This window comes from Galleria mellonella, unplaced genomic scaffold, assembly GCF_026898425.1.
Source record: "Galleria mellonella isolate WM207_F2 unplaced genomic scaffold, CSIRO_AGI_GalMel_v1 utg132, whole genome shotgun sequence".
Taxonomy (NCBI): domain Eukaryota; kingdom Metazoa; phylum Arthropoda; class Insecta; order Lepidoptera; family Pyralidae; genus Galleria; species Galleria mellonella.
In genome coordinates this window covers 6,269,377-6,280,133 of record NW_026441989.1, presented here as the reverse complement: position 1 = coordinate 6,280,133, position 10,757 = coordinate 6,269,377, and the positions used below count along the sequence as shown (strand labels likewise).

General features: G+C 33.2%; 1 protein-coding gene across 2 annotated transcripts; it reads right to left on the bottom strand.

The window, feature by feature from the left end:
• Window positions 1-590: 590 nt before the first annotated feature.
• Window positions 591-9,985, bottom strand: LOC113518339 (G2/mitotic-specific cyclin-B2-like). 2 transcript variants are annotated; one of them, XM_031913297.2, is made up of 7 exons: window positions 9,582-9,985; window positions 9,271-9,476; window positions 7,614-7,743; window positions 5,883-6,326; window positions 4,338-4,460; window positions 2,186-2,406; window positions 591-1,695 (listed from the first exon to the last, which is right to left on the bottom strand). In XM_031913297.2, the coding sequence occupies exons 1-7, from the start codon at window positions 9,609-9,611 to the stop codon at window positions 1,302-1,304; spliced, it is 1,548 nt and encodes a 515-aa protein (XP_031769157.2). In that variant the 5' UTR covers window positions 9,612-9,985; the 3' UTR covers window positions 591-1,301. The 2 variants fall into 2 exon arrangements, with proteins under 2 accessions (XP_031769157.2, XP_026759014.2); XM_026903213.3 differs by having other exon boundaries at window positions 592-1,695; window positions 7,614-7,752; window positions 9,582-9,976.
• Between the last annotated feature and the right edge of the window lie 772 nt (window positions 9,986-10,757).

Here is a 10,757-nt window from a genome sequence, read left to right as displayed (position 1 = left end):
TGCCTCTTCCGCGGCGTCAAAAGACATCGGATCAATGTGGGATTAATGCGGAAAATCTTTGCACTCATTTCCTACTGACGGGAATCGAAGATAAGAACTTTAAAGAAATTTTTGAGTAAAACATTTTTGAGCCATCCAAAGGGTTATCTTGAATATTGTAATTATCTATATAATTAGAAAATGGTTGGTGTGTCAATAAGAACGAGTAGATCTGTTCCTAAAGAAATAAAAAAAAAAAATTCAACACGACTTGTCTATTCATGTAGTCTTAGTTTCAAGATTAAATTCTTACATAGTTACTCACTTATGTTATCCATAATTTTAAATATTACTCGAAAAAAGAACTACTTCCAATAATATGACATTATTAATATGGGATCAAAAAGAAACTCCCCCAAAAAAAAACGTATATAAATTCAAAACTAAAAATGATTTTATTTGTTATGAAATTACAGTTTCATATTTGCATGAACGAAACTCTGTAACAAAATTTTAATACATTATTTGTATAAAGAAAGCAATCTGGGAACTCTTAACATTATAGGACGTCCACTCTCAGTCGTAGTAGTAAAAGGCTTAAATGATTTATAAAGGCATTAATGTTGTCAATCCAGATTTTATTTTCAATACATTAGGTATCATGTTTTATCAAAAGTACAATTAATCAGAATACTTTCAAAGTTACAAACATTATGTACATCTTATCTAAAAAAATTCACATAGAGAATTCGTCAATCATATATTTATTGGTCTTCATTAATTAAATAATATTAAAATTTACAAACAAAACAGCTGAAAATTGTAGCTTTAGAATATTAGTTCTTATCAGTCACATTTAAATAAACATATAAGCGTTAGAATATTCATAATTCTACAATAATTGATAAAAAAAAATACCTATCTGAAATATTTAGCAATAATTAAATCATTCGTTGTAGTTGATACAATCCAGACCATGTTTTGGATTAAAGTACAATATTAATTCTAATACAAAATAACAAATTTATGTATATGTAAACGAGATTTACAAAGCTCCCATATCAACTAATATAATAATACATACAAAGATAGAACTATTTTTTAAATTATAATAACGTCAATCCCGAATACAATACATAGATACACAATCAATATCACATAAATACAATAAAACTATATCTAAATTAAAACTAATATCTTAATTAAACAAAACAGGTAGCTAAAACAAATCTTATACAAAATTCAGTCCATGGATACAATAAAACATAAAATACAATATATTGTGTGTTACAAGTCAACACATTTTAATAACAACTTTAACATTATGAATCACTGGAATCTAACGGTAATTTAGCTAATTCATGAATTGCTTCACCTTTTAGCTGCGGCAACATTGATACCTTAGCTAACGTTGCGTCCAAATACTTATTATATACGGCCTTAAACTTAGAATTCTCAACATTAATTACAACCTTTGCTATTTTTCTAATTATTGGTTTAATGTGGCTGAGTGAGTAAGTAGAATAATAAACCATTGTAGGGGTCCACACCTCATCAAGCTCTTTGGTTGATAACAAATAGAGAGAAAGGCAAATGGCTGCGGCAGCGAGCTCTGAAGGCCTATAATGAGCCATTGAATACTCCACAAGGCATAAGTCTACAAAATATTTGGCCAAGTGATGGTTTTTCGATGTCCCATGAGCTGCCTTCACAAATCTGTAAAATATATTAATTATTATTATAATTTATACATTATTGTACACAAAGATTACATATAATTTATTTTGTATAAAAAATTAACAACAGGCGAGCTTAACTTGTTACAATTCTCTTCCAGCAAACTTGAGCAAATTCAGCAAATTCCATAAAAATATTTTTTTTTTTTTTGTTGATGGAATAAGATTGTGAAAATGTCATAAAAGATGACTAAAGGAACAATGAAGAAATGCTAAAAAAGATAGCACATAACATGCATACAAAAAATGCAGTCAAATTGAAAATTCTTCTAATAATAACAATATATAATAACAGAAATATCTATTATAATAATTTCTCATGTTTATGGAATAATAATGGATATTGCTGATAATTGAAGACCTATTATTATGTACATACATTAACTTTAAAAAAATCTTAAGCTTTATTAACATAGTTCATATTTAAAGTTACGAAATAAAAACGAATTAATGGTATTTATTGCTCTTACCTCCTTAGAAAGCTAAGTGGAATAGGTCTGGCTAAACAGAATTTTAGTTTGGACATAATATCCCTCTCGCATTTGAACACATCAGATTTGCTGTAAGCATTGTCTGTTACGTATACAAAGTCTCCAACATCCGGTGCATAGATCTCTTCATATTTGCTAGCGATAAACATTGCTGTGATGCCAACTAGCTGCAACTGGTCGCGCTGGATGTTTGGCACTAACTAAAAATATATTAATTGTTTTAAGTAACTTGTAAATATTATTGTACTCGTATGTATTACATAGGCCTAGTCCCTTACTAAACAAAGCTTGTATTATGGGTACTAGTACTAAGAGACCTAGTCATATTTCCATTGTTTTCTTTTCAAAAACGTGTAGACCGGTGTTTCCCAACGTGGGACCCACGCTCTACAGGGGGGCAATTTGATAGTTAAGGGGGAGCGATTTTAACCCTCTTGCTCCGGGCCATTTAAATGCAATGCTATGAGTAGATATTGGTGTATTTTTTTTTTATATTTATAATATTATCAATATTATCGAATTTAACAAAAAGTGGTAAATTAAAAAAATGCTATAAATATTTATTACATATAATTTCGTTGACGTTACCAAAATATCAACTGGGCGATTAGAGTCGCCAAATAAACTTTGTCGGGAAAAATTATATATGGGGGCATAAAAATTTTAGAAATGTTCAAGTGGGGAATGTCACAAAAAAGGTTGGGAAACACTAGTCTAGACCAACACAAACAAAAACATTCATAACTACAAATGATTGTACTATGACCAACGCAATGGCAAATAGGCCAACTGCTCATCTGCTGCCCATCCCTCGAGGATTAAGTTCCCTTAGTCGCCTCTTACGAAAACAACGGGAAAGCAAGGGATGGTCTATTCTATGCCGGGACCACTGAGCCCATGGTATCAATCTATTGTTATGTTGATGGCTCTGAAGACAACACAACGTAATTCTGTAATATACATGATGCCGTTCATGTTTTTTAAAGACAGTTATCACTTTCCATCAAGTGGACAATTAGCTTGTTTGCTATGCTAAATATCACAAAAAAATAAGGTTTTGTATCTCCATACACACTAATTTCGTCGCCATATACCATTGTTCAATCCGAACACAGTACCGGGACAAAACCTAAATTGAATATAAACAAGGTACAGTAACAGTTTGCACCAAAGGGTCTGTCTCCCTTTAGTGATACAAATACTAATTAATTCATATGCTACAAGGACCATTTACCCTCAGACAGGCTGATACTTTCATATAAAAAAATATAAAACTCTTTTGGTAAAAAAAAAAGTAGAATTCCATCTCAGACCGCGAGGCAGTGGGTGGTTGCTCACGGCACATATGCCTTACGCCGCCAATGTACAATACAAAATTTACTTAAACTATTATACCTATATTCACCTGGCAACTCTAGGTTGTGGCTAACTGAGAGCAGGCAACTGGGGTGGATTTATTATATTTTTTCTTATTTTTCATTTAATCTAGCTTTTATTAAAGTTTTATGCTTGCAAAATCCAAAATTTAGACATTAGCATAATTATGCTAATGTCTAAATTTTTATTTTTGTTGCTAAGCAATTGCTTAGCAACAAAAATACAAAAGAAACAGAAGTTAAGAAATACAACCAACAACAACCTGAAATTAATCACAAAATTGATACAAACTGGTGTTTTTAGTTCTTTGCCAGTTATATTGAAAAATGTTTGCAATTTCTTAATTATTACATTAGAGTAAAATTTAAAGAAATACAATTCACTAGAGGGAGACTGTACAAAAGTCGTTTGCTTGAGCACCTCTGCCCATTCATGTTTCTACTGTGAAACAGTTGTGTTCATATGGCTGTATTTTGGTTTGAACAGTGGGATTTTGCAGTGAATTTACAGGGTACAGAGGAATAACACCCGAGTCCTCAGGAATGGCAATGCATATCATGGGCGAAACAGTATACTCTGTTATGACCATAGTACTGTCCATGTATATAGGAGATAATTACCACTTTCTATATAAACTATATTAATATTACATGATAACACTTCTAATTTTACCTGATTACCATCTATGTGAGATGATCTACTCATAGTCAGAAAATCAATGGAAATAATATTTATACATATAAACAGTATTTACCTGTAAATATCGATCAATTATTCCAACAGTTAAGTGCAGTGTCTCTAATACCAGTGAGAACTGACGTTGAACCTCCACCAGCCAGTCTATTAAGGTCGCTCTCATTTTACCAGTGAGAACAATCTGAAATAATCAATGATTAAGAGTATACAATTATTACTCACTAGTAACTGACCATGGCTTCACAAGATTCTTTTATTAAATTATGTAGATTATGTAGCTTTCTATGGGTGAATTTTTTAAATTGGATATTTATTTTAGTTTTTTTTTATACCACTGAGATGACAATCAAGCATACGGCTCACCTGATGGTAAATGGTTACCATAGCCTATGAACACCTGCAATACTAGAGGTATTACGCGTGCGTTGTCGACCCTGATGAAACCTCTACACCCCCCCCCCCCCATTGAAGAAACCTGTGCTGTAGTCTTTTGGGAAAAGTTCGGCAGGGAGTTCATTCCATACCTTAGTGTTCGTGGGAGAAATCATCTCTGAAACCGCGCTGTACGCGACCATTTAGGCTGTAGGACATGAGGATGAACTCCCTGTCGATGGTGAGCCGTACGATGGTAGAAAATGGCAGTGGGCATCATATTATACATCCTATGAACACAATCCGTTGTACAAGCGGTAGAACACGCAGAGTAAGGCAAAATCTCTCCTAAGACTTCTGACTTCTAAGGGTTCGATACCGTTTGTAAGCCTGGGATCACGGACAATTCTCAAGACATAGCACGTTGTTGCAACGAGTCAAAGGGTTCAAGCTGGTATTTAGATGCTCCTACCCATAAGTGACAGCAATACTCCATGTGGGGCTGGATTTGCGATTTGTAGAACATAAATAGCTAATCCGGTGTGAAATAATGCTTCCCTCTATTAAGCACACCGAGTTTTTTGGATGCCAGCTTCACCTTATCTTCGAAGTAGAAGGAGGAATACTGGTACGACCCCTATAATGGGTATCCCCAGTGCATCATTATAAACAAAAAATCTAATTTTTCCTTTTTAGTTTATAAAAAAAAGGACATTAAATATTGATGAAGCCACAAAAATGCTGATCGTCGTTACTAAAAATTAGATATATATTGAGGCCTAAATAGAATATTCAGGCGATTTGAATAGATTTTATAATTGATAATATATATTGCACTCCAAATCACACTAGTATTTTATTCTAATTCTTATCAAAATAATTGATCTTATTTGGGGATAAAATGGTTGTAAGCTCAATAAATAAAGATTTTAAAAATTTATTATAAAAATCTGCTAATAATTTATAGATCTAGAAGCATATTTACAATACAAATATGTATAGGAAAAGAAATTAATATATTGCTCTTCAACCTATTTATATAAATTAGTTATATATTATTTTAAACCCTATAATATAAATTCTAAGCATAATACATACTACAAATTAAAAATAGTACTGTTTTAATTTACAAAATACCTACATACCTAGTAATACCTTCATAATTTTTGCAATCACTTATACTATATACTCTATGTACAAATTTAATTGTAAATATGGCAAAAGCAAATACCTGAAATTTTAAATGGTCAGGTTCAATTGGGTACTTCTCTTCAAGTTCTATCAAATAATTGTAAATGTCTTTGATATAAATGGACATAAGAAGAGGGCTATTATTATCACTAGCATCAATATCTTCAATGTCATCAGGAAGTTTTGGTGTGTGGCAATGAAAGGTATTCTTCTCAAAGAGTGTTTCTTTTGTCTGTCCATTGCTATGATTAATTGTTGCAGTGCTCTTCTCTTTATATGTAGTGGTCTCAACCAATTTAAGTTTCCCCAGTGAGTCTGTTGATTCTTTAAGAACAGGTTTTAAAGCTTTTGTTTCTTTATTGTTCTCTTTCAATATTGGTAGCTTTGTATTCCGTTTAGTAATTTGTGTAGATTTCTTTGCTTGTATTAAAATATTGACATCCCTGTGTTCAGTTTGATTATCAGCAGTTTCTTTCAATACAGCCTGAAACATGGAATTCATCAGATATTAATTATATTAATTGTAGCGTTATTCATATGACAATAATATTAAAAAAACCTATTGCCATCATACCATGTCCTTTAGAAGGTGAAAATAATCAATATAATACTATAAATGATTGTTAAGTGTACAGTCTTATTAATGTTTAGTTTCAGTCTATATTACTACATATGTTATTACATTATTATATAAATAATGACTGGTAAGTTATTTCTAATTTATAATTATTATCTTATGGCCTTGTGCAAACCATTCACTCATTTTTAATTCCAGAAAAGATGTAGCCCAATCAAAGACTCATATAAACTTTTTTTTTTATACAACATAGAATGGCAAACAAGCTGACGGCCCACCTGATGGAAAGTGGTAACTGTCGGCTATAGACATGAGCAGTACCATGGACATAACAGAGTATACTGTTTCGGCCATGATACCCCCCATGGGTTGCATTCCTGAGGACTCAGATGTTATTCCACTGTACCCTGTAAATTCACACCATATCCCACCCTTCAAATCGAAACACAGCCATGCAAACACAACTGCTTCACGGTAGAAACACGAATTGGACAGAGGTACCCAAACAATCGACTTTTGTACAAAATCTCCCTCTGGTGCTCTGTTTGCTCCCAGCTAAGAAAGCATTACTTAGTTCCTGAGGTAGACACAGCCCACTCAGGGGGAAAGGGATTATTAGTAATGGAGACTAAGAATCCCATTGCTAGCAATATACCCAACCAGGTCAACCTCCTCGTGGTTTTCCCTGAAAACTATCATGGTTAATTCCTGATGAATACATCATGATGGGCTAACTGGCCTGTTTCCATTCTCATCTATCACCCTTCACTGGTGCTCCGCCAGCGCATCCCGTTAGTACTGGCGGGGTACCACACCATGTTTACCCTAAAAAAAAAAAAAGACACAGCCCACCTGGCTCTCTTTAAAGACTTTTATGGTCTTTACAATTTGTGTTTACAAAGCCTGACTGATTGTCAACATGAGGTAAATAAATAGTTTAATAACTTATGTTAATATCCACCAAACTATATTAATGTGGTATACTATATTAAAAAAATTAAAAGTAACCATTATTCATTCATTTAACACTATGATTTCCTGGCTTTGCCCTCATGAATCTGGATATAAAGTATCCTAGGTGTTTAGATATATCCTACTTGTGTCCCAAATTTCATTCAAATTCATTCAGTTGTTTAAGTATGACTGAGTAACAAACAAACTACCACATTTATAAAATTAGTAGGATTAACACACCCTGGTTCGAGCAACAGCTCTAGCAGCAAGGGAAGCAGTGCTCTCCTCACGGCGTAGTACTGGTTTTGATGGCTGCTGTACTGACATATTCTTGCTTACAAGTCCAGTATCCACTTTCGACTGCACATGACTGTAATTACTGCAGCAATATTACAAAAGTCTATCAAAATATTCTGAAATAATTATTTCCACATTTGGACCTTTACATCTTGACAATAATTTTTATAAATATGGTCACTAAAGAATAAATAAATTTTCATAACTCAAAAAATATGCTATGAATAAAATTATACAGTCTTAGATAGTACAAAAAAAACTTGTTAATAACCAAACTAAACCTGGATTAATAAGTAAAGATTTAAACCTAACATAATATACGAGGTCTGTCCGGAAAGTTCGTATAAAAGTGTTCTGGAATGCGAGAAAGAGGAGTGGGGAGGCCAGGTAAGCGCAGGACCCCTTCCTTATGTCCCTAACAATGCTTCAGTTCTGGTCTGACCGCCGTGCGGTGCGAACTGGCTTTTCACGCCATCTGTGAAGTTACCTCTTAACGAAACCCCGTCGGATCAAAAATCACGAAGAGTTGCTTGCTGTGAGGACTGGTTGGAAGCCGAAGAGAATGGTGACTTTTTGAACCGAGTCATCACTGGAGATGAGTCTTGGTTCTACGAATTTGATGTCGAATTAAAATCCCAAAGCAAAGAGTGGAAGACATCCGGGGAACCACGAACAAAAAAATCAAGAAAATCCCGCTCAAATGTCAAGACAATGTTGATTGTTTTTTTCGATGTTCGGGGGATTGTCCATCAAGAATTCGTCCCTCCAGGCCAGACAGTTGATGGAAAATTCTACGTCGATGTGCTCAGACGCCTCAAAGCTCGTGTGGCACGAGTTCGTCCAGAATTGGCGCGAGAGGGGCGTTGGATTCTTCACCACGACAATGCCCCTGCCCACACCTCTCTTGTTGTCCGTGAGTTTTTGAGTAAAAATTCCATTACGGTGACCGAACACCCCCCTATTCGCCGGATTTGGCCCCGTGTGACTTCTTCTTGTTCCCAAAAACCAAATTGGTACTTCGGGGGCGGCATTTGGGGGACATAAATGAGATAAAAAAAGCTACGACGGGGCAGCTGAGAAACCTACAACCAGAGGACTTTCAAGGAGCCTTCTCACAGTGGAAACGGCGTTGGCACAAGTGCATTATGTCACAGGGGGAGTACTTTGAAGGGGATAAAATTGATTTACCTGAATAATTGTAAAATAAAATTTTTAAAAAACTTTTATACGTACTTTCCGGACAAACCTCGTATAGCATAAATGTACAATTGATTAATTTTTATTCTACTTACAAACTTCCACTAAGTCTGTGGCATTAGATTTTTTATAGCCATAAAGAATAGAAAAAAATAAAGAAATAATAGAAATTATATAAAACATATTTAAAAAATTGATTTTATTAATTATTATTAATTAAAAAAATAATGTCAATGAAATTTCATTATGTTATAACATTATTCTTTTTTTATATATAAAATATGGTAATAATACATAATTGTTTGTAAATATGAAACAACTTAAAATTGACGTACTATTAAATAAATGAAATAATATCAACATTTTGTTAAACTAGGAGGTAGGTTTCAAAATTATTACTCACCGAGTTTGACAACGGTTTACAATAGCTTTTTTCTCAAATTCAGCAGCAGTAATAGCCACTTTCCCTTTATTATTCTCACGCTGAGCTTGGACATTGTGATCCAGTTCTCCCAAAACACCACGAACACTATCTTGCCGCTTGCTTGGTAAGACCATGGTAGTTTTAGTCTTATTAAAATGCCCGTTCTCTTGGTTGGCAACCTGAGCCTTAAAATATATAATAGAAATTACAAGTGTTTTTAGACTACGAAAATAATATTTCAATGATATCTCCTCGAAATAATTTTTAACATATATTTATTAGCAACATACCGATCTGAACCGCCGTACGTGAATATCCATGTCTTCGTAAAATTATTAATTTTCTCTGTATAGTCAACAACTAAGCACAACGGCAACAATGTACGGCTGTTTTGATTTCAATAATCTTGGTCTTGCTTTTTATATAGAGTTGGTTCTTGGTTCTTGATTTCACTACAGGCACAGTTAACGGCCACCAATAAACAGACCTATTCAAATTTCTAGAAGGTAACGGTTTTTTTTATTTTTTATTTTTTAGTCTCCATAAACAAGCCAACATAATGTTCAACCATAAAGTAATGGAGACAATGGCTCGATTCTGAGGCACCACTTTTCAAAAATTATTTCTTAACCTAAATTTAATAAATTTGCGAAATTCCATTTATGAACTGTCATAAACTAAATTCGTAATAATGTTTACTTAAATTTATTATAAATTTAATTCAGATTGGTTCTTAGAATAAAAATTTCGTTGTGATATCAAATAGAAATTTTAATTTAAGACAGATTTAAAAAGAATGATGTCTCAGAATCGACCCCACTAAAGTTGATTAATTTCTTATAGCAGCAAATAATTATGATAGCCGAGAATTAGTCAATATTTGCTGTTAATTTTTTTTTAATTCACTTAAAACAAGTTCGAGATCAACTAAAAAAGGTTGACCTAATTCAGAATAGTACACAGACATACAGTACCATATAATAGAGTTAATAGAATTCGTGGGGTGAATTGTAAAAATGTGGAAAAACATTAAGGCCTTTCTTCATATTTACCATGCATACGATACAAATGATATCTTAACAAACATTTGTACTTAAATGTTAAATAGATTTTTACATTTATCAGAATGAGAATGTACAAAAGTCAAATATTTGGGTACTTCTGTCCTATTCATGTTTCTACCTTGAAGCAGTTGTATTTGTATGACTATGTTTCGGTTTGAAGGGTGGGATATGGCAATGATTTACAGAGTACAGAGGCATAACACCTTGGACCTCAGTAATGGGATTACATGGAGGGTATTATGGACGAAGCATGATATTATGTCCATGGTACTACTGTCACTTTCCATCAGATGGATCGTCAGCTTGTTTGCCGTTTTCAGTTGCTTATATTTCAAATTCTGTGAAATAATTTTTTTAGTTACTTTTTCATTTTGTACGCTGTTACTAAAATAATGACACCAA